Source organism: Rhinolophus sinicus, chromosome 14, assembly GCF_057876585.1.
Source record: "Rhinolophus sinicus isolate RSI-liver-muscle chromosome 14, RSI-T2T, whole genome shotgun sequence".
Lineage (NCBI taxonomy): Eukaryota > Metazoa > Chordata > Mammalia > Chiroptera > Rhinolophidae > Rhinolophus > Rhinolophus sinicus.
Genome location: NC_142514.1, coordinates 36573703 through 36598997, shown reverse-complemented (window position 1 = coordinate 36598997; position 25295 = coordinate 36573703). Strand labels below are relative to the sequence as shown.

Sequence of the window (25295 nt, the reverse complement as noted above, 5' to 3'; positions counted from 1 at the left end):
GTATCGTATTAGTATAGTAATCAGCACAAGATGTACTTTAGAGCATGCTAGTGAGCTCGTGCCTTCTCAAATGTGTTATGTAGTAACCCAATGAGTTTGTAATGTGGTGATTAATAAGATACAGTTTGTAGCTCAGGATTTCTTACTATATGAGTTGTTGTTTTTTCTGGGCACTAAAAATTCAACTGAATTGTCTTTAAAAGTTAACTGTTCCTTATTGAGGGAACACATTTCATTTACTTTCTCTAGCAAAGTATTTACACCCTTGCCTATAAGTAGGGTGAATGTATAATTTTTCATTCAAATTGGGACATTTTTGAGAATGAAAAGGACACTGCGAATATTTTTAAATTCTGTAAGTTAAAAATAAATTTTTGTAGCCATCAAAATGGTTTTATTACATTGATAGAGTAGTGAAACAGTTCTATTCAGTCTGTTTTCAAAAATAAAATTTTCTAAAACATTTGTTCTATATTGCAACATAATAAAGTCTGCACATTGATTATTAAGATATTAAAAAACAAGCAGAATAATTATTCTTGGTAATAATCATATTTTTATCAGTTTCCTAGCCATATCTGTTTCTATTATTGTGTCACTAATACTCTTTTGAACAGTGTAATTATTTTCCAGTGTAGTTTAACTAGTTTTAATTGTTTCATAAAATTGCATATTTTTCAGAGTTACATTTTATGGTTTGTGGTTGTTAACACTTACAGTTGACTCTTCTCGGTAACCATTAATGTTTTTAATTGTTAATATACTTATATGTGTTGTGATGTACCTGGTTAGCTAAGGAAAAATTTTGCTAAATGAAGAATATTCTTCATTCTGATTCTTTAAATTGAAAACTATAAATTTATCAGCCTTAACATTTTCACAGGAACTATCTTTTTGCATCTATTAAAGGTACTCTTTGACAAATACTTCTATAAGACAAATCTTGTCATATAAGTTGTCCCTATTTATGATTATTTTACATGTTTCATTAAATTTAGGCACTGCAAAATTGTTGGCTTTCTGTCATTTCATTCCAGTACAGAGCATACATTTTTCGCGTTAAAAATAAGAATACTCTTTTGGTGGAACTCTGACGATTCATTGCAAAAGTACATTATAGAATTTCAAAATTACATCTTGTGTACAGTTTGAGCTCTCATCATTTAATTTGTTCAGTTCTTCCCTTGCTTTTGAGGGACATAATTCCAATGTCTTGGTAAATGTTGTTTTTAGTAACTGGTATTTGCTAAAAGCTTCAAAGCTAAGGGTTTTTTTTTTGGAGCTTTATTTGAACTTTAATCTTTGATTAAAGATTTCCAACTGATTTTGAACAAAATGCAACGAATTTTTAGAGGACTTGTTTTAAAAAAGATTCAATACTGAGACACTCAGGTTGGATTCATAAAATCAGATTTTCAAAGATTCTAGCCTTTAAAATCTGATGACAGGTTGCAAGTAGAGTACACACACACATTGCTGTGTTGAAGTTTCTTTTGTTGGGTTTTGTTTCGCTTTTTGTATTCAGTGGCATTTTTACACTTAAAAATTTAACTGTGGATATATGAAAAACATTTGTAAATTTTGACAGTTGCAGCCAACTCATTAACATTGATGTAAGTAGACCTCTATTTTAAATAGAAATAGCCTCAAAGATTTTATGCAAATTGTCAGGCTATCCATTTTCTAGAGAAATGGAAATTTAGTACTTAATTTTGTGTTAAACATACAATTTCTTCTTTTTAGCTCATTGTTCCTGAAAGGGGTCATTGGACAATAAAAAATGATTGCCAAACAACAAAATAACCACATAGATTTATAGCGTACAATAAATGACGAAACGACAAAACCACCTCAAGAGTTACCAGACTTTACTCCTCACACGTACGCGTACTTCATTTGTACCTAACCTGGAATTTCCCACTAATGACTCAAACCGGCTGATGGCCTGGTGCACCTTGCAAGTTATTTGCACATGTCACTGTACTGACTGGCACACCAAATAGCCAGCAGGAGCACCCATGTCAAATACTTCCTCCCCTGTCTCGAAAGGCAGGCCGTAAGGAGTTAGGTGTCCATGGTTGCTTGCATCTGAGGATACTTTTCAGTGAGTCTTCTGCATGCTGTCCTTGAAAAGAAGGTGTTAGTTATGTTATATCTGTAAAGAATGAGGAAAAGAAAGATGGAGTTATCACTAGTTCTGTTTCAGATTTCATCACTTGTTCAAGTGGTCAAACCATTTACACAGTGCTAGCTGATACCTTGGCCAGGAGTTAGTTGTATACAGTAGAGGTGTACTGAGTCCATCTTGGTTTATTTTAATGTAGTGATTAATAATAATAGTTCCTTTAAGAAAATGAGAAATCTGAGGCAAATGGTAAACTGGCTGGGATGCTGGGGCAACAGGTTGTAAATCAACACTGTCCTGAGCAATCCAGGGCATATGGGAAGCAGTATAGTCTTATGAAAGAGCATGGAGCTGGAGTGAGACAGACCTGCATTTAACTCCACTCTCTGCCATTGAAAAATATGGACAAGTAACTTCTCTGAGACTAGGTGTATTAGGGTTCTCCAGAGAAACAGAACCAACAGCTCTCTCTCTCTCTCTCTCTCTCTCTCTCTCTCTCTCTCTCTCTCTCTCTCTCATATTGATTTTAAGGAATTGGCTCATGCATTTGTGGAGGCTGGTAAGTCCTAAATCTGCAGGGCAGGCCAGCAGGCTGGGGACCCAGGGAAGAGTTGATGCTGCCGCCGAGTCTGAGGGCAGAATTCCTTCTTCCTTAGGGGACCTCATTCTTTTCTCTTGAGGCTTTCAACTGATTGGATTATGCCCACCACATTATGGAGGGTAATTTGCTTTTCTCAAAGTCAACCGATTGAAATATTAATCACATCTAGAAAAATACCTTACAGTAACCTTTAGACTGGTGTTTGACCAAACAACTGGGTACTATAGCCTAGCCAAATTGACACATGAAATTAACCTTCACACTAGGTTTCATTTGCAAACTAAGATGATAATATGTGGCTCACAAGTATTAAGTGTTTATAAAGCACTTAGCATAATGTGTTCTCAAAGTAGGCACTCAGTGAATGTTGGTTTTTTAATCCAGTTTGTACCCATTAAGGCTATAGGCCCAACCTTGATGCTTGGAAGATTTTTTTCCCTGTTTATCTTTGTATTTTCTAAGCCTCCCCTGCCCCCTTATCTACTTAATAAGCCCTTTCCAGTCTACCTTATAAACTTTTCTTCAAAGATATCCTTCTTTTCTGCTATTTCCAGTGTTCAGCTTCTTTACTGGGCCATTAAAATTATTTCCTAAGTAGCCCTCTACATTCCATTCTACTTTTCCTCGTCACATAAATAATCTCCTAGAACTAAATTAGTAACTCTTGAACTTGTCCCCTTTTCCATCCTCATTTTCTTTACTTTTACCATGGCAGATGAAGCCTTTCCTAAGATGTCTTCCACAGAACTTCACAGTCTTATCTCCACGCCCTATCACCATTTAGAATTCCTTACGACTTTTCAACATAACACAGCTTTCTGTTGCATGCATGCCTTTGTGCATGCTGTTACCTCTGTATAGAATCACCCTCTCCCTCAACTCATACTTCAAACTCCTGCACTGATATCCCCCCATGAAGCCTTCGTGGACTCCCTTCCTTGTTCCAGAACACTCTTACATATTACTGTATAGGTGAACCTGAGCCTTCAAACACTGCTACTTGTAAACTGTTTTTATGATGAGATAGTACATCTGTTCATCAACTGACCAAGGAATGCTTTGAACTGGGGTATGAATTGAATAGCACTCCCTGCCTACAAGCATTTCAGATCGGGTGATATCAGTGTCATCTTTTTGTACATGCGTTTATGTATTCATTTTATTTTATTGAAGTGGTTTTTGAATTGTATTCATAGCTACTTTGGGCACTTGGGTAGAGGATGAATGCTTAAGGCTTTTTGGGACTTTAAACTGTCTTTAACCAAAGCATTTCACCCCTAATTTGTTATATGTTGGATTTCTGGGTAAAATTTTGCATGAGGAAAAGAGTTCTGATGTCAAAAGCAATTTTTTAATTCTAGTTTTATTTCTTGTGCTTAATTCTTAGTAATGTATGGTGCTGCTTTTATTCACTCCCACCTACTCCCCTCAAAAGAAACAAAACGAAACTTTTTGAAGTCAAGGATATTTTAATCCTATTCACCTTTATTTTTCAATTATCTATTGAATGAATGTAAATATATTAATAGAAGTTATTGAATAGCATTTAATTTCCAATTATTTATTTATTTTAGTTATCAAGTGGGAATCCTGTATATGAAAAATACTATAGACAGGTAAGATATTTATTTGTCTTCCTGGATTGAACATAAAATATACTTGCAAACCTTGACCGTATACATGCAGATTACTAGCCAACTGGATAAATTTGACATGTCTTGTTTTCAGTTTCTTGTGCTTTAGCCTTCTGCTTTTAGTACTTAATGCTTTTGACAAGCTCTCAGAAAAATGAAGGAAAGATAAGTAAGCCCAAAAACTTAATTGTCTCAAATATCTATGTTAAAAAAATCCATATAACATTAGATATAGTCATCCAGATATAAATATCCAAATTAATTTATAAGCCAAATGGAAATGACTTTTATGTTGTTTTTAAGACTTATTCAAGTTTAATATTTACAGAGTTAAAACCATGACTCTAATACAAATGTAAAATGAGCATGTGTCAAGGATTTTATTCAACTCATTAATTACGAGGAGAACCAGTAAAATGTAAAAATGAGACTATGAGTTACATTTATATAGAGACAAAATTCATTTCATTGGTATGGACAGGAATCATTTGCATTGCTGTTAGCTTTCTATAGCCTGTACTCCTACAGAGTGTAAAGTAGCCCAGTTGATAGAAAGTCAATCAAGGGTGCATACCATAGATCAGACAATCTCCTGTGTGTGTAAACATTCTCATTTGCCCATTTACTAATACTGGATAATTTGTCCTAATAATCTTCTCACCTGTGATCATCACAGAAAAGGCTGGTCTCATTATATTTGAGCTGGCTATCTACATAGTTGCAGCAAGTATTAATGAACCATTATAGTTCTTCTTGGGTGTGACTTGCAAATCTACAACCATATGCTCACTACTTAACAACTTCTAAGTCCAGAGAATTAATTTCTGCCAGAAATTTCTGAAGAATTTCAGATTGTGCTTTTTAAAGCCTCTTTTCCTCTATCTTGAGGCTAGGATCCAAACCTTAGAATTCCCTGCCCCCCCTCCCCGATGCAGTAAATATAAATTTGAGTGATTTTATCTTATCTTGAGGTTTCCCATATCTGCTAAGTTTCCTAGCCTGCTAGGTGACCTTGCTTTACTATCTGAGAGACTGATTTGCAAGTTTTTTTGGGGAGGGCTTTGTAGACATTGGCTATACATAAAGTCAATCCTTGTTCCTTAATAGTGGCTTGTTCTGTCTGAATAAAACAGTCATTCTCAAACATGACATTGTTTTGTACAATCAATTTACTCAGTGACATCCTGACAAAAAGGAGATCAAATTGTTATTTAACCTATGTAATAATAACTGTATTACCTCAAAAAGTAAGGTCATTCAGTTAAAGGATTTGTTTTTTAATTCTGAAGAGTCATTGAGAATTAGATACCATTGGAAATTATTTCATTCACTTTACAAACACAGAGCCTACTAAAGTGAGGGTTAGAGATGATGTAAGAAGAAAAAGGGCTTTCCCACATACCCATTACAAAAAAGAATACTAGAAATAATATCAACAATATTCCAAGTAAATAACCATAATTAAATTTTCCTCAAGAGTTCATTCAGTCTTGTGTAATTAATTCTTATTCTCCTGCATCTTGAATCAGAAGTCTGCTTTCATGAAATATATCTACTTCCGGACTGCAAAGAGTTACGGAAATTCTGACTTAGTCCACCAAGCAGTCTGAAAGTTGTCTGAATGATGTCAGTTGAGAAGTCTTTACCCAAAAGTCTGTATTATGAAGTGTTAAAAATTCAGAGTAGGGGGTATAGTCCTTTACATGAGGCTCTGAGACTCTTCGTAGATGACAGTTCTAGCTGGTAGCTTATGGCAGAGCCTTTAGGCAAACATCAGAGTAGACAGAAGCTGCCTATAGATAACATTGACTAAATGACTGTGTTTAATTTATTATAGTAACCAAAAGAATGGAAAATAATAAAATTCTTTATTAGAATACAGTGCATAAATATTTCATAAGAGTTTGATTAGTGTTTCCCAAGTGCCTCTATACTTAGACTATGTTGGAGGTAGCTGTTCCTTTCCCCCCCCACCGTGCTCAGGGAGGAAGGAAAGAAAAGGAGTCTGGAGAATTCCAGAGGCAGATTTCCCAACCCCTTTGTACTTCCTTGTTGCTCCAAATTTGGATTAGGCAATTCTTTCTCTTTTGCTGAGTGCCTGATTTATCCTGTGTTCTAGCACTTGAAAGAAAGGGTTTCTCTTTTGCTTCTTTGCCAGGATTGGCCTGTCTGGAATGCTCTGTATATGTTTACATCAAGCATAATTTTTTAACTAAATTGGAAAAACAGCTAGCTCACCATATCCTAATATCATGTTATCTTTCCCATAACTTTTTAAAATTTACTTTTCATTTTTACAAATAGAACTTTAGGAAATCTTTACAAAAGTCAGAGTCATTATTTTTTTGAACTGTTTTTCTGTTCTTGGTGACCTCATTCTGTCTTAAAGGAAAGTCCCCTTCAGTTAAAATGATGTTTCCCTTAATGTGCTTTAGAAGCTTAAGTTTTTAAAAAGTTGAAGTTTATTGTGGAATCACTGCTGGTTTTAGAGCTGCTTTGGTTTTTTAATAAAGAGTTGCAGTTTCTAAGAGTAAGTATAAAAGCAGAAGTTAATGATTAAAGATGTTTGAAAAAACATATAACATATGCAGCTATTTTCATTGGTCAAAAGATTTCTCCAGGAAGTGCTGCCCCTTTTCTTCCTATTGGAATTTAAATGGAAGCTATAGAAAAGTTGGAGTCTGAGATATGTGTTAATGTTATGACTCCACTAATTTGCTATACTTCCTCTGAGCTTCTCTCATTTGTATAATGGGTGTCATGAAAAACACTTTGTAAATGGCCAGTGCTGTTTAGATGGTACTCTCTACTCACATGGCTCTCCATATATTCCATGGCCTTAGTTGAGTCAGAAGATTCCCATTCTCTTTTGAAAAAGCCAGTTCCCAAAACACAATAAGAAAGGCGGGTAAATGATGGTAATTTTGTCTTTGTGTTTGTTGTCAGCTTACAGTTTGTATCTTTTCAGGTTGATACGGGCAATACTGGAAGAGTATTGGCTTCTGATGCTGCTGCTTTCCTGAAAAAATCAGGGCTTCCAGACCTGATACTTGGGAAGGTAGTATTTGTTCATTATAACTAGATTATAATGAATATTCAGTAGTGTAGATAAATTGTATGCAAATTCAGAAAGATACTATCAAGAAGCTTAGAAGTTAGAACTGAGTCATAGAAGCAGTTACAGTAATGAGATGGAGGGAATTTGTGGTATAGTGATTTACCCTTTTGAAAAATAAGGTGCTTTTTCACATTTTTAGAAAACATTATATTTTAGTAGGATGAATTGAGGAAGTAATAGTACATTTGGGTATTGTGGGGAGAAGCAGTACAAACTGAGAACCTTGCCACCCACTCAGAGAGTTGGCTGTATCCCTACTTCCTCTATTATAACTGTCTCTAAGTGTGTTTGATATGTGGTGAATAGAGTGGGGGATGAGAGGCTTAGGAAAGAGCACAAAGAGGTGGAAAGTCCCTCTCCTGTTGCTCTCTTGGTGAAGCCTTATACGTGATATTGATATGTATTCAAAACCCTTAAATACTGTCATTAATAACTTAATTATTAAAAAATAAACATGAACTATTTCAACTTGCCCATAAGAAAGAATATCATTTTACGAAAGATCTAAAATCAAGGTAGTATGTTTTAGTAAAAAGAGTATTAGACTTGGAGTTTGAACCTGGGTTAATGTAAAAGGCGTTGGACTGGAAGTTAGAACCTGGTTTCAGTTCTTTCTCTGATGCCTTAAATGCTCTTGAGTAAGTCACTTAACTTCACTGGGCCTTCATATCTATGTTTAGGGTTGCACTAAATGATCTTTAAGGTTTCTGTCTACTTAATTCTATGAATCTCAAATCTGATTACCAAAGAGCATGAGGTTATAAATGGCAAGGATTTAATTTATCTTTAAGATTATTTTTGTTTAAAATACAAATTGATACTTTTTTTTTCCCCCTAAATTTCAGATTTGGGATTTAGCTGACACAGATGGCAAAGGTATCCTGAACAAACAAGTAAGATTCAGAGATTCATATGAAAAATTTTTTGAGTGATTCAGAATAAAAAATAGCCAGCAGTTTTTTGTATTTTTAAACTAAGAATTGCTTTTTTTACCAACATTAAAGTTTTGCAAGGGCAAGTGTCATAACAATGAAAATATTTCTAATCAGTAGACACTAAAGTTGCTCATTCTCAAAGGATAGTATTAATTTGGTGACATTGTTCTCCTGGAGTATCTTAGTCTGTTCAGGCTGCTATAACAAAATACCGTTATTAGACTGGGTGGCTTCTAAACAGAAATGTATTGCTCGTAGTTCTAGAGGCTGGAAGTCTGAGATGAGGGTGCCAGCATGGTCAGGTAATTGCAGACTTCTTGTATCTGCACATAGTAGAAGGTGATATGGAGCTCTCTGGAGCTTCTTTTATAAGGCACGCATCCCATTCATGAGGACTCCACCCTGGCTTAAGTGTCTCCCAAAGGCTCTACCTCCTAATATCATCATCTTTGGGGGTTAGGATTTCTACATAAGAATTTTGGGGGACATCATGCAATAGCATGGAATTTTTTTTTTTCAGTCTTTCAGAGAGATTTTGCTCTTTGTATCTTATCAATTAAATTTCTTACATGTACAGAGTTTATAAATAAATGTGGATTTTATTAGTTAAGTGTTAGATGGTGTTGCCGTGTACATTTGAAAGGAAATTCTTGGCTAATCAAACCTGAGTATTCTGCTCTAGGTCTTACCAATGACATATACACTAAAAATGGTTTACAGGCTAGATCCAGACATATGTGAAAATGGTTGCGTGTGTTGGACACCATTAGTGTACATTGAAGTTCTGCTTGTTGGGGATGGGTTTCCGAATTCTATACGATTGAGTTCAGAGCTTGCTACATGCTGATACATCGGTTGAGCACGGCTACTCAAAGCTAATTCCCACCCTTTGGGGATAGCTGAAGCAGGATCAAACTCAGAAAAGGGATGGGAAAAAGATTGGTAAGAGATTCAGAACACCCAGTCTCTTAATTAAGATTCCGGGCTAGATTGTAGTCCCCATTGGAGTGTCTGGGCAGAAGGGCCATTTTGGTACAGTGGAGACATAGGAGTGCTAAATTCCTTTGGGCACCTAGGATGCTCTGCACTCAGTCAGCAAATATTTGTTGAATACCTGTTTTGAGCTAGGCTCTGGAAGTACACAGGTGAACATGACAGATGTGGTTCCTATCATCATGAGTTTACCATTTAATCACTTCTTCCCTGATATTCCTGGACTTTGAATCTTGAGTTCAAGTTGTCTTTGTTACATGTAGGTGGCTGGATTTATGCGTCTGTAGTTAAACTTTGATGTTTGCATTGGAGAAATAGATTTTTTAATTAACATATGAAAGAAAGAAAAAAGAAACCAATACTTATTGGTACTCTATGTACCAAACATACAGTAGGTACTTGCCTCCTATTGTATGGTTTTTATTTTGTTCCTCATAATACATTGCAAGGTAGGTATTAGCCCCTCCTTTATGAAAGAGTTTTATTTAACTTGCCCATGGCCTCATAACTTTTAAGTAGTAGAACTAGAATTTATTGAAGGACTGTTTCACTTCAGAGCCCATGTATACTATGGGAATGGACCTAATTGAGGAGTTGAATCTCATATAGAATGAGAAGAGACAGAGGGTTAATGTTGGAATACTTAGAATATATTCTACGATGCCAGCATTTGAAGGTTGGAGGAGGCATTGACTCTGGTAGCAGAGAATTAAGGTGAGAGGAGAACTAAGAGGCTTTATGAAGCCATGTTGGTGGAGGAGAGGAGAGCTTCAGGGAAGGATCAGACTTTCCAGCCTGCCAAAAGAACCAATAGGATGAGGTTTTTTTGTTTTTTTTTAAAGAGTCTATTGTATTTGGTAGGTGGGATATTATTTGTGGTAATATAGTGGGTAGTTTGTCTAGCTAATGATGGGAGTTGAAGTCAGAATGCATAGGAACTTGTGGAGTGAATCAAAAGAGAAGCAGAGATCTTGAAATAACATTTTTTCAAGAAATTTATGAGTGAAGGCAAGATATTGTATAAAGCAGACAACGTGCAAGTTTCTAAGAATAGGTTATGAATTGGGTAAGAAGGGTGTAGGTGAGAATAGGAGGTTTGAGAAAAGTAATGAAGGATTGATTGTGTCAGCAACTATACTAGAGAGTATTGACAAGTTGCAAGTTATAACTGGAATAAGGCTTTTGTTGTCTATTCCCAGACCTCTGACTTTAATTCACAGCAGTGGAAAACCAGTTGCTTCAGCAACTTTGCATTTATTTATTAAATTTTGGATTGTGAATTCAAATGCCAAAAATCCAAGGACCTTTGGGAGAGATTTATAAGTATTTTGAAGTCAAGTAGTTATATAATTATTTTAGATGCTGTTTAGTTATCCTCTATAGCTTTTCTGAAATAGCAATGATTGAGTCACTTGAATGACTGATCTGGTTTCAAAACTTACAATATTATATCCAGAGATGACTTTTGGTAACATTTAGGTATTATTTTCTCCTAGGACTTCTTTTAGATTTTTTTCTCACTTAAATAATAAAAAGCATTTCTTAACAAATATTCTTTAAAGCATGTTTATTAATTTCGTTCAATTTCCACCATCTGTATGTATCACAATTTATTTAAATATCTTTCCATTTATATTAACACTTTTTTGCTATTTATAATGTTAGGAATGTCTTTGTACATAGATCTCTTAGTTTTGAAGCGTTTTTCAAGCAAATGTGCTGTTACATTTGTTGCTACATGAAAACCTTGGAGTAATTATTAAGTGTTTTGTAATTTCAGATTATAAGTATGTGTGTGGATGGATGGATGGATGGATAGATGGATGGATGGATAGATACATGGATGGATGGGGAGATAGATAATGCTCTTATTCATATTTTTCTTTCTCAGGAATTCTTTGTTGCTTTGCGTCTTGTGGCATGTGCCCAGAATGGATTGGAGGTTGCACTGAGTAGCTTGAACCTGGCTGTTCCTCCACCAAGATTTGTAAGAAATGCTTTAATATTTAAATTTTATTTAATTAAAAATAAATGATAACACATGATTTAAAAGTTAAAATTACTGTATTAAAAAAAATTCTCCCGTCACCTAACTACCTTATTTTCTTTCTTAATGGCTACTACTGTTTAACTAGTTTCTTCTGTGTCCTTGCAGACTTATTATATGTGTACTTAAAGAAACATAAATACCCATTTCCTCATTTTATATTAACTGTAGCAAACTCTACACATGATTCTGTACCTTATTATTATTATTTTTTGATTCTGTACCTTATTTTAATAACTTAATATGTTTTGGAGATCTTTATGTATCATTACATAAAAGCTTCCTCATTCTTCTTTATAGCTGTATACTATTTCACTGCTTCTATTTACCATGATTTATTTAATTTCCTATTGATAGACTTTTAGCTTGTCTCTAATCTTTTATTTTTAAAAATCCTTCAATGAATAATAACCTTGAATATATATCATTTTCCATGTGCAGAAAAGTATTTGTATGTGTAGATTCTCAGAAGTGGAATTACTGTTTCAAAAGTTTGTGCATTTGTAATTTTCACATATAATAGCAACATGTCTTCCAGAGTGGTTGTACTGGTTTACACTCCCACCAGCAATTGGTTGAGTGCATTTTTGCTAACATACCATTGTCAAACTTTGGGTCCTTGTCATTTTTGATAGGTGACAAATGGAATGTAAGTGGTTTTATTTATCCTTTTGGTTTTATGGAATGAGGTTGAATAGTTTTTCTCATGCTTATGATCCATTTACATTGCCTTTATGTGAAATTTCTGTTTATGGCCTTTGTTTACTTTTCTTGGGTTTTTGGTCTTTTTCTTATTGAATTCTAGAGGCTCTTTATATATTTAGAAACAGCTCTTTGTCTATATGAGTTGCAAATATTTTTTTCCCATTTTGTCATTTGTCTTTTGACTTGGTGGTTGTTGTTTTTTTCCATAAATAAGTTTTTTTATGTAAATGAATTATTAGGACTAAAAGTTTTTCCTGGTTCCTTTTTCACATTTATGTTAGTCCTGATATAAGGTATGAGTATGGATTCTAATTATGTTTTTTCAAGATGGCTACTTTAAATTCAATATTTTAAAAGTTTTTGGTCTGAATATTATGAAATTTAACTTCAGTTTTGAGGATTTTCTGCACTTCTAAGTTTAGGTATGGAATCATGGAGTCAGAAAGTTAATATAGGGATTTGTTGCCTAACTATATTATTATAAAAATTTTTCAAATTCTTCTGTCTCTACAAGTAGATAAACAGAATTACTTAGGCATGCTATTGATAGATTTACGAACTTGTAACTTAGAACTCTTAAGTTCAGTTCTTGTCCCAGTCTGCTTTTCTTAATAGTGTTGGGAAAAGTCATCAGTTAACAGGGCCATAAATATTTTTGTTACATTCAGGTGTCTTTATCTCAGTTGTAATAGGTTTCTTCTAGAATACTTATATATTTTAGTGCTCCACAATCATTTGTGCAGCTAACTCAGCAAACTCAATTTTTGTTTCATTTGTACTTAGATGAAGGTCTAATAGAATTAATGTAAAATAGTGTCCTGTGTTCATTGAGATCCAGCATTTTGTATGAATGTATTTAAATCCGAAGACCACTTTTTCTTCATTGTTTATTGATACGAGGATTTCAACCCTTGATGTCCTGTCCTATATTTTCCTTTTTAGCATGATACCAGTAGTCCCTTGTTAGTCAGTGGAACCTCTGCAACTGAGCTTCCATGGGCAGTAAAAGTAAGTAAAATTTGTAACTATTCTCTCCTTACCTCTACTTTACTTCCACATAATGCTCTCTCCCTACTTCCAAGATATATTGTAATCTTCATTAGACTTTCATTTTTCACTGTTGGGGAAATACTGGGACCAGACATTTTTGGAGGGATCTTATAACTTGTCAATCATTTTGTGACAATTAATATTGGCTTAATCTCATTTCAGTTATAGTGTAAACTGAAAATGGTAATGTCATAATCCTGTATTAATTAAATTTTTGATGAATCAGCAGTTTACCCCACTTGTATTATTTCTTGAAAACTCTTTAAATAGATATTCTTTTTATGGCTCTAAAACAAAAATTCTTAATGAAATTTTTTTCTGAAATGGTTATTTTGCTTTCTAGTTATTTGGAGACATCACACTGGTTATCGCTATTTTATCAGATTTTTAAAATTATAATCTTAAAATAGAATATAGCAAATCAAATGACCTTTAATAAATGTGTGGTTTTGTCAGAAAGCTGTTTTTGTTTGTATGTCTATTTAAAAAGTAGAGGGATTGGCCTTGACTGGACAAATTATGAACGATAATTTTTTTTTATGTTATACAAGTAACTTTCCAGGATTTTAGAAAATTCTATTTTATTGATAAGAAAAAGAAATCTTGCTCTGGGAAAAATGGGAGAAACTTCATGTTTATTCCTATGGTAGTGATTTTCTTTTTAAAATTTGTTTGAGCTTGAAATGTTACTAACACCATGTTTAGAAAGTCATAGAATGTCACTAATTAGCTGTGTTCTTATATAAAAGTTACTCCCTTGCTATCGATCTGTTTAAGTGAGAGGGTTGGACTAGGTACTCTTCTCAAAGCCCTTCAATCACTGAAATCTTTTGATTCTAACCTAACAGTAGAAATGCAAAGATAGTGTTCCAGCTACAAAAGGAACAGAGGGGATACTGAACTATTCAGTGAAGTAACTTCAATTATTGTTTACTATGTTTTGATAAAAGTGCAAATGTTTTTTTAAATGTGATTTTAAAAAAATTCTTTGTTCTTTGAGGGCTTGATTTTTATAACTGCAGTTAAATCCTTTTCACTATTGTTTTAACTTGTGATCTTTTTTATATTATAGTCTGAAGATAAGGTCAAATATGATGCAATTTTTGATAGTTTAAGCCCCGTAAATGGATTTCTGTCTGGTGATAAAGTGAAACCAGTGTTGCTCAACTCTAAGTTACCTGTGGATATCCTTGGAAGAGTAAGATACTATTAAATTCTAAGTGTGATTTTTATGTATTTTAATTTTTTATCTACCAGGAGCATTTACAGCTTGTTGTTAAAAAATGTACAGATCGTATTTTGAAGTTGTATTATTACAAATTTTTTTTGTGCTCTGACTTTATATATATAAAATCACTGCCAATTTATTTCTTTATTTGGTTATTCCCTCTAAAATATGAATATTTGAAATTAGCTGTATCTATAAGCCCCTTAAATAGGTCCTATTTTTCTTTGTGCTATATCCTCTGATCTTCCAATTCCTTGACTTAATTTCCAGAGACCATCAGTATTTTACACCTGTCACCTCCTTCATGGCTGTATCATGGGGCCTTGTCATAAGGAATAGTTTCTTTGAAATCATAAATTCTGTTCTCTAAAGAGAACTTCCTGTCTTTCTAGATCTCTTTCCTAGATACTTGCAAGATTAATTCTTTGACTTCATTAACACCTTTAAGTATCAGACTCCTTAACTTTCCCCATCTTTTGAATTTACTTTTTTCTTCATCCAACTTGGGTCTTGTGGTCTACACTGTCATGTTGGTATCCTTAGCACCATTTACCATGTTTTCTAACTTCTCTCCTGCCTGGTGATAATCCAACTAAAATGAAGTTAATTACCTATCTTCTCTGTGGTTGCATATGCACTACTGAGAAAGTCTTACAAAGATTGTTATCAGAATTTCATGATCACCAATTTCAGGTGGGTTTTCCTTACTGCCATCTACTCTTGTGCTGTTTCCATGGTGATTTCTGTGTACTACTCTTCATATTTCAAACCTTATCTACTCTCAATAAACCTCCAGCTCTTTCTTTAATCAGACTATGTAGTATAGTCAAATGCTATGTAGCAGGTCGAATCGTGGCTGCACCACTTCTTAGCTTTGTGACCCTGGGCAAATAATTAGAAAATCATGTCTCAGTTTTCTAATCTTTAAAATTAGTGTGATTCCTGGTTTATAGGGTTGTGTTGTAGGGATTAAATGTGATAACATATGTAAAATACTTAACATAGTGCTTGGTACATCTATTTGAATGCTAGCTGCCATGATAGTATCAGCTACCACCACACCACCAGCAGTAGTAGCACTGGATCAGTGTTGTGTAGATTAGGTGCTCAAAAAATACTAATTTAAAAGCCGATTTTCTAGTATTGTTTCCCACTAATCATTTTTCTACAGTGTGGTCAGTGTCAGATTTCTAAAATATAAAAATAATCCTTATTTTTTTACTTAAAACTAACCCTCTTAGTAGCTTCCCATTGCATTTAGGGTAAAGTCCAAACTTGTGTCAAAGCATTTAATGGCCAGGCACTTGCTTATCTCCACTCCTGTCTCTCACCAGCACACTTTTGATTCCAGCTCCAAGTAAGATTTTGTGAGATGACTGAACTATCTTCTTTTTAAGGATTTAACATAGTAATATAGCTGGTATAAAGCTGTGGAATTTACTCTAGATTTAGATCAAGTCTACCAGGGCCTTTTAGATTTTATTTTTTCTTTGTAAGCCCTGCACATTAGCTGGTTAATGATTCAGAATACAGTATTCATTGCATATTTCTTTTAGTTGATTAGAGATTCTATAGTGTAGGGAAAACAATAAGGGACTTAATTGGAAGTCTTCACATTGAAAACTGATTCTGTTGCTCAGTGATTGTTTCATGATCCTAGATAAGTCCTGTAGCCTCATGTGTAAAACAGGATTGATAAATACCACATGGAATTGTTGCATGAATTAACTGAGATGATGTTTGTAAAGAGCATTGTAGTTGTCTAAAGTATTGTCTAAAGAATTAGTCTTTTTTTTTTTTTTTTTTAACTTTTATTTATTTAAGTGTGTCTTTCCAGGACCCATCAGCTCCAAGTCAAGTAGTTATTTGGATCTAGTTGTAGAGGACGCAGTTCACAGTGGCCCATGTGGGGATCAAACCGGCAACCTTGTTGTTAGGAGCACCACGCTCTAACCAACTGAGCTAACCGGCTGCCCCCGTATAATTATTTTCTTACTTGAGAGGAAGAAACTATTTTTTAAAAATTTGTAAAGGAATTTCTATTTTAAAAAATACTTGGTGTTAAGAATTATTCTTTTTACAGTAATGTTAGCAGGGCATATAATATAAGAGTGATATACTAAAATGATCAGCATAATTGAAATTTCTCAGAGAAATAGATATTATAATGTTTAGGTGAAACTTTTACCCCCCTGTATGTATTTGGTGTATACATGTAGCCCATGAAATGAAAGAACATCAATCTTTCTCAAATCTTTTTAAGGTTTGGGAGTTGAGTGATATTGACCACGATGGAATGCTTGACAGAGATGAATTTGCAGTTGTAAGTAGCCTAATGCTCTTAAAATCTTCAACATTGTAATGGTTTTCTCAAGGAAAATTGCCCCTTTTGGTCCATCCTTCGAGGAAAACTATATTCCCTCAAGATTGTTGGCATGAATATTTTTACTTAGAATTTGTAGCTAATCAATAAATATTTTTAAACAAATGGATAATTGGCAATGTATGTTTTTGCCATCTTCATTTTATTCAACTTTAAGGTACATATGAATATATGCTTTGGATAATGCACTGTAAAGATGCTGAGTAGTATTATCTTTTGTATCCCAGCTTGACCAGGCACCTCAGTCCCTGCTTCTGCTATGGAATAATTTTACTTCAAATATACCCCTAAGTTTTCACATTTATTTAATTAAAGGGGAACACAAATAACACTTTAGTTTCACCTCATTTATGTAGGCAGAGAGTTTTGACATCTTTTCTGAAGACATGTTATCCTTAGTAAATGGATAGTTAATTCCAAATAGAGTTGTATTCATCTCTTCCTTAAAAGCTGGATAAAATTCTGCTGTGAAATTATTAATGGTAAATCTCTAATCCCCCCTTTAATCTCTTATTTGGAAATTAGTCTGTTCAAATTTTGTCTCTCTATTTTGCTAAGGAATTATCCATTTTTTGACTTTCAAACTTATTGCCACAGATTTATTTGCATTATTTGCATTATCTTTTAATTTATTTGCATTATCTTTTAATCTCTTTCTTGAGGAAAATTCTTGGTTTGGGTCAAATAGTTAAATGTGGTCCCAAGACAAAAAGCATCAGCATCACCTGGGAACTTAGAAATGCAGATTTGTCGGCCCAACTCCAGACTTACGGATTCTAGAACTCTGGGGAAGCAGGGCCCAGAAATCTGTGCTTTATCAAGCTGTCCAGGTAATTCTGATGCCTGCTACAATTTGGGTACCAATGGGTTAAAGGTTGGTTTTATTGTTTGTAGAGGAGAGCATGGTATTGTAAAATTACATGTATGTGTGCTCCCAATAAAGCTGATAATCTGGAAAAAAGAGCTTTGTAGTCAGAAGATCGTGGTTTGAACCTTACTCTATCACTTCTTAAAAACATATCAGACAAGTTACTTAGCATCTCTTAGCCTCAGTTTCTTCATTTGTAAAATGATATTAGTAATCACAGAAATCATGGATCACTGTTATATTAGGTGTCCAATAAATACTGATTTGAAAGCCCCACAAAACTTAGAATTAGAAGCAAACTTCTTTTTAGGGAGAATTGTCATTCTTATGGAAGAAAAAAATTAAGGATATTCAAGCTTCCTCTCAGTTGTTGTTGGAGTCTTTTTGGAGGTTCCAAGTTGCTACGAGTAATTTCATATGCTTGAAAATAGTCGTGGAAAATTTTCATCTCTTGAAAGTCTTGAAGGTACCTTGGATTCAGAATGGAAAGGATATCCTGGGACAATCTATAGTTTTTTGTTTAACCGTCTAGAATTTCTTGATGTAAATATAAACAAATATAAATAATTATTACCCCCTTACCATAGCAGATAACACAGTATACACACTGTTCAACACTTTTTTCATGTTTAACAGTGTATTTTGGATATCTTATCATATGGAGAGCTCCGTGATTCTCTTTTTTTTTCTTGGTCAGATTTATTGAGGACTACTTTATATACAATGAACTGCACTCAATTTAAATATATAATTTGATGAGTTTTGACAATTTTATATACCTGTGAAGGTACCATGACAGTTAAGATACAAATGTTTCTCTCTCTCTCTCTCTCTTTCTCTCTCTCTCTCTCTTTGGTTTTGTTTCATAGTATTTCCTTGTATGGGGGTACCATAATTTTTTAACCAGTCTTCTGTTCATGAGCACTTGGGTGCTAATATAAGCAATTCTGTAATTAATTACCTTTTTCATACAGTGATTCCTGTGTAGGCAGGTAAGTCTGAGGATAGATTTCCAGATGTGGGATAGCTGAGCCAAAGGGGAAATAAACAAATTTGGTAGATGTTGCCAATTTGCCTTTGATAGACTTGGTACCTGTTTGAGCTTCCTCTAGCAGAGTATGAAAGTGCATATTTGCTCCATCTAGCTCACAAAATACATTATGAAACATTGGATTTTTGCCAATTAGGGGGAAAATGGTATTTTAATATAGTTTTAACTTGCAGTTTTCTTGTGAGTGCAAGTGAGCATATTTTTGTATGTTAAAGGATAGGCCATTTGTAGTATTTATTTTTCCTATAAAATCTGTTCTTACTCTTCTCCCATTTTCCTGTTAGATTTTGTTTTTTCTTCTGTTAATTTATAGGAACTCTAACCTTTATATATTAGATTGATTAGCTCTTTTCTTTTCAAAATTTTTTTCCCAAGGTTGTTTGCTTTTGACATTGTAAGAACTTTAATTGAAAGGTGTGTTTTTGCTACTCAGGGTATCTTTCTAAAAGTTGCTTAACTTCGGTTTATTTCCTTTTGTTCGTCCTTCCTTCTCTCCCTCTTTTCCTTCCCCCTTCTTAAAAAGGGAATTGAGACAGCTTGAAGATGCTTTATTGTTGAATAATAATCAGTTGAATGGGTGGATGTTAAATGCTTTCAATATATATGACCCTGGCTCATTTATTTTGAAGGCCATGTTTTTGGTATACTGCGCATTGGAGAAAGAACCTGTGCCAATGTCCTTGCCTCCAGCCTTGGTGCCACCTTCCAAGAGGAAAACGGTCAGTATATCAGGCTCTGTGTGGTTGGTCCCCACTTTATCACCAGCCAAGGAATCTTACCACTCCTTACCACCTGTAGGAATTTTACCTACCAAAGCATCATTAAGACAGGTATAGATTTATCAGTGTTAAAAGACTGTTTTTTTTTTAACAAAGTGCATGGCATTTAACAGTTGATTGCTTGATGAAGACAGAAGAAGCAATCAAAGGGATTACAGCTTTAGAGCTCCCTCTGGTTGAACCTCCATAAAGTGATTACCCAGAGAAAACAGATGATCATTCTCCTGCATTTGGATTTAGTTAGGTCATGTGGACATTTCATTGGCTTTGCCTTGATCTTCCTTGAATTAAAGTTGCAGGTAGAAGATGCTCCATGCTAATCTGGCATGCTTGCCTGACATAGTTAATAGGAGTTTTTTTTTGTTTAATCTCTTGTTAACTCTTGATTCTTTGGGTTCAAATGATCCAATTTTGGGTTGTCCAAGGCCTTTTTTTTCCTCCATCCTGCTTCTTGTCTGGTCGAGTAAAGGAAAATAATGACAAGATACGCAAATCAACCATTTTGGCTACAATTAACAATGCTGGATGAAACTATAAAAATGGAGATTGAGAATTTCTGAATATTTTGTTTATATAGACTCTCCCAGTTACCCATATTAATGTGGTCATTCATAAATCAAGAGTTAATTGTGCTTGAATTTACTCATTATTTAAAAGGAAAGAGAGTTAATGGGCCTCTATTAATACTATAATCTCAACTGACCTATATTTTTTCTTCTGTAATTTTCTCTTTACCATAGCATTTTGATTGGGGTGTGATGGAAGTGATACATTGTTGCTGTAATTAGTAGATAGTGGGGTAGAATTGCTCAGAATTTATGACAGATAATGGTCATGGGTTGAAAGAGTGACATTTCAAAGTTTTTTTTATTTGGCAGAAAGTGTGTGTGTGTGTGTGTATAGAAAATATATATATAGAAAAAAAAATATGTATATATATATACATGTATATATAAAATGTCCCCCCCCCCACCCCCGTAGTGGGTTGTATCACCTGCAGAAAAAGCTAAATATGATGAAATCTTCCTGAAAACTGATAAAGATATGGATGGATTTGTGTCTGGATTGGAAGTCCGTGAAATCTTCCTGAAGACAGGTTTACCTTCTAACTTACTAGCCCATATTTGGTAAGATTTTATTTATATTGACTTAAAAAACAGATGTGGTTTTGTATCAAATCTAGTTTTGTGCATTCTCATTTTTAGGCATATGTAAATACGACAGGTTTTGGTTCATAATTCTTTATAGAGAAAATTTAAAACAGGATTTCTTCTGGATAACAGAGAACTTGAGAATGAATTACCTGAAGTTTTACGAGATTGACAGTGTTAATTGTTATTAGAATTTTAAAATGCAGCAGCTGTTTATATCAGTTCATTAAACTTAAGTTTTGAAGTGAGAATCCAAAATCTGAAATTTAAATACTATTAAAAAAAACAATGTCTTCAAGGCATACTTGTATAATTCAGTAGGGTATATGTGTATCTTTACACCTTTGCGTAGGAATTACACACTTGGTCCTTTAAAAAGACAAACCTTAGTGTTTCTAGTGAATTTCACATTAAATGTGATAACTTACATGAGAATGCTTTATAATGTGCCTGCCGCCAATCCACGTGTCTATACCAGAGGTTATCGTAAGGTTTTCAAGGGGCAGCAAAAATTAGAAGAGGAACCACAGAGCTGCAAAGAGAAACTTAGAAAAGAACAAAGGAGGACAGCAGATCTGCCTTAAAAGGAACAAGAACCCAAGACCGGGAAAGATTATATGTATAACTAATAAGAGCTGCCACTCTTGAGTGCCTAGGCTAGGCACTGTGCTCAATAAATGGCAGCTGTCATGGGCGAGGTATTATGCACACCCTTTTTATGTACTTTGTCTTTAACTCTCACAGTACAGTAACCTTGCAAGATGGGTGTTATCTCCACTTTATAGATAAAGAAACTAAGGCTTGGAGAGTTTTAAAATTTGACTAAGATAATGAGAATAAATAGAAAAGCTGGAATTCAAGATTTCTTTGACACCATAACCTATAGTCTTTTCATCTGGCTATGTTGGCTTTCAACGAATCAAATAGATCAGGACTGCAAAAGCTAAGCTTAAAAAGAAAAAGCAAATAGAATAAAACATTTGCTATTTCTCTTCAAGTGATGTTGTAAAGCTTTCCAGATTTGCTGCCTGTTCTTCACACTTGATCTCCATTTGCAGCTGTTGTTTCTGGTTTGACTTAGTGATCTTTATATCCTCCTACTCCATGAATTGGAGGAAGCAAGCTGACATGGAAATTTTTGCATGTTTTAGAATCATTCTAATGCCAGTAATGAACCAAATTTGTTGAAACTGAGGCTTCATTTTCTTACGTCTTTTAATGTTGAAAATGTTGGTAGCAGAGAGTGTTGGGATTCTTTCACCCACCACAACTCTTACTCAGTAGTGGTTCTGGAAATTGATAAGAAAGTACAAAACAAATTCAGATTAAAGGCTCCTGCTCAGTATCAGGATGAACATTCTCATATTCTCTCTCTCTCTCTCTCTCTCTCTCTTTCTCTCTTTCTCTTATAACCATTTTAGCTGATCTCTTCTAACATTTGAGTGAGTTTTGGGTAAGCCACAAGTTGGTATGACTTTCTTTTTTAATTCTACTGATCTTTCTTAAAAAGCTACGTAATCACATTACTTTCCCCCTGGATTTTTAGAATGGTAATTGTGACATTTTATATACTGTTCATTTTGTTTATTTGTACAGGGCATTATGTGACACAAAGGACTGTGGGAAGCTTTCAAAGGATCAGTTTGCCTTGGCTTTTCACTTAATCAATCAGAAGTTAATAAAGGGCATTGACCCTCCTCACGTTCTTACTCCTGAGATGATCCCACCGTCAGACAGGGCCAGTTTACAAAAGGTAAGACAACTGAAAAGAAAACCTGAATACATTAACAGAAAGGAACAAGTGCTACATCAGATGACAGATCGATTTGGTCAGAAAGAATAGACAGGAAAATCTATCAGGCTAGGAGCAGAGCAGTATACTGTTTGTGGTTTAGTTTGTTGACTATAAATATGCTCCAATGCCTTGTATGACATCCTTGGACTGCAGGTCGTTTACCCCATCATTCATTACACAGATGGCAACTATATTTTCCAATCTCAAAATTGGAAAAATATGGTGTTATTTTTCCCCTCCTGGATTTTTGGATTAATTTTTATGAATATGGTATAAAATTTAAATGAAATCTACGAGAATTAAGTTAAAATTGTGTTTGATGATTCACTCTTACAGAAAATAATACAAATTTGAAAGCAATATCTCAGAGATTATGATTGCTTGGTATCAATTTTAAATTAAAAAAACAAACAAGGAAAACATCATGTTGAGGAAAAGTCTGTGTGGTTTTTACCGTATAAATGACCCTCTGTTCTTGAGCATACGGCCAAATTTCATACCTGTACAGCTAGAAATGGTTTTTGATACTTTTGGTTTCTGGCCAGCAGTGGGAATTTTCAAAACTACGTTATTTAGCCATGTTGTGCCTTGATTTTTCTTTCCTCATATAGAAACCCTTCTATACAGTGCATTTACAATATCTTGGCCTTAATAGAGCTTTAGAAGGAGTTGCATACTCTTTGCTATTAAAAATACATACTCTGTATCTTTAAATCTCTTGTGACCTTTTATAAAGTAACCATTGCTGTGGTGATTCTTTAGTTATATATAATAGGAGTTGTCAAATGTGTGGTATGAGGAAAGCGCTCTTTAAAATGCTAATGGAATATTTGGTTTTGCATTAATTTTGTCATGTAGGTTCAAAAATCCCATTTTAACAAACCTAATAATAGTCACAACTGGATTTTTTTCTAAGTCAATTAAATGGAAATTTACAGCCACCAGGTTCAGAGTTACTTATAAGAGTTTTTATCCTTATTTTTAAATAAAATAAGTATTTGATTATCTGCTTTGTGAGTTTTATGGGGGAAGTATTTTGTGAATTTTTTGAGATTTCTTGTGATGTGGGATATGGGTTTCCTAAATTGTGGAGAAGGCGCTAAAAGTGATGCCACCCAGAAAGATAAAGGTTACAAATCTGTACGTATGCCCTCTGCTATAACTCTATCTCAGTTATGGAACGCTGTGTTGTTTCACCCTTTCTTTTATCTATGTAGACTGTTCTTTTCCCCATTGGTACCTTCATTTTATGCCCACTTAATCTCTCACCAGCACAAATTACAGATAAGACAAAGCTTTCTGAAGCAAATTGTTTGTTCATTGACATCTCTATGACATTAATAGACACTTGAAGTTGTATTTGCTCTACAGAGTTTTTAATGTAATAGATTTGTCTGAAGTCCATTCACTTGAGCACAGACACCTTTGTCTTTTTTTGTCGCATTATCAGTACTATTCATTAAAATGGGATTTTTATCATTGTTATCTTAATCTAGTAACCAAAACTTTTAACCTTAAAAATTAAATTAGCCTTTGTTTTGTCTTTCAAATAATCTTTTCTCTTTATAATCTAATTCTTTTTTTTAGAACTGCATTTTTTTGCAGCTTTGACTAATCCTTTTTTGAATGTTGCTTTCCTTTCTGTGTTTTTTCTAGTTTGGACTGTTTTTTCCAATCTGCAGCCCTCTGCTTTTCGCCTTTCTTGTACTGTCAGTTTCTTAACTCTACTTTCTCAAGGTTAGAGCTTTACTTTATGCCTTTTTAGCATTATAGTTTTTGATTTACAAAATACATTTTGAAATTAGAGGTTTTTTATGCAGCAAAGTTGATGCATAGAAAATACCTAAACAGAATGCTTTTGTCACATGTCTGTCCCTTGGTCCTTGTGGTGCATTTTAAATTGCCTTCCCTAGGCTCTCTGATCCAATTAAAATCACCAAAGTGGAATTTTTGTGTAAGGCACAAAACAGGGTGAGAGAATATTTTGAAAGGAGGAGGCATGCTACATTTTCTTCAGATGCCCTTCTTATACTTGATGTAGTGTTAGCTGAACTTTTTCCATTGCATGTCATTTATTGCTTTAATATGGCAGTTTAATTTTTGTGTCAGCAATTGAGTGACATAAGCTGTACACCAACTATAATAATCTTCCTTCTGGAGTCATCTATGGTATCACCTTATAACTTGTTTTAGATTAAATTTGTTTGTCTCACTCTTCTTATTTGATGATACTTTTAATAGTGAATGCCTGTCAAATGTGAGTCACAGTTTTTGAGTTACAGTGACAGAAGAAGTGTGGAAGTCACAAGTTTCTTGGTATGCTTGCACCTCTGGTAGCAAATTTCTCAGTAGCACTTAGGTGATATAAGTTACTCTTGGTGACAGAAGTAAGACCAAGTGTTAATTTTTCATTTTGTTCACCTGTCAAACTGGCCAGGCTTAATTAGCTCATAAGTCGAGTTTAGAGAGAGTTAAAATGTTACTGAGTATTTGTCACATTCAGAAATTCACTTTAAGGAGCATTTGAGATCTTGCTTCCCTGCATTGTCATCAGTTTTGGCTCAGATAAATTCTTATAATAATTTTAAACAAAAAGAAATCCACTTTGAAAATTTCTAACAATTTAGGATGATAAGGGTCTGTGTATCATTGAAGCACAGTAAAATAGAGGTATATTTGATACAAATCTTTAATTAATGTAAAATTGAGAATAGCATTAATTGAGAATAGATGAGTTTTGTATTGATCATCAAAACAAAACAGAACAAAGAATGAAGAGTAATAACACAATGTAGCATAAAGAAATATAGAAGACATTCTTGCATTCTTTGC

General features: G+C 34.1%; 1 protein-coding gene across 5 annotated transcripts in view; it reads left to right on the top strand.

Annotated features, from left to right (window-relative positions):
• Positions 1-25295, top strand: part of EPS15 (epidermal growth factor receptor pathway substrate 15) — a 102093-nt gene that overhangs the window by 18396 nt on the left and 58402 nt on the right. For 3 of the 5 annotated variants that reach the window (XM_088791133.1, XM_019742857.3, XM_019742856.3), the window contains 10 exons: positions 4301-4342; positions 7329-7418; positions 8324-8371; positions 11298-11393; positions 13101-13166; positions 14281-14406; positions 16700-16759; positions 19368-19457; positions 20499-20644; positions 22265-22421. In XM_088791133.1, the coding sequence (XP_088647259.1) occupies positions 16733-16759; positions 19368-19457; positions 20499-20644; positions 22265-22421 (420 nt within the window). In that variant the 5' untranslated portion in view covers positions 4301-4342; positions 7329-7418; positions 8324-8371; ... (2 more) ...; positions 14281-14406; positions 16700-16732. Of the gene's footprint in view, positions 1-4300; positions 4343-7328; positions 7419-8323; positions 8372-11297; positions 11394-13100; positions 13167-14280; positions 14407-16699; positions 16760-19367; positions 19569-20498; positions 20645-22264; positions 22422-25295 lie in introns of all 5 variants that reach the window. The other 2 variants (XM_074334711.2, XM_074334710.2) reach the window with 1 other exon arrangement.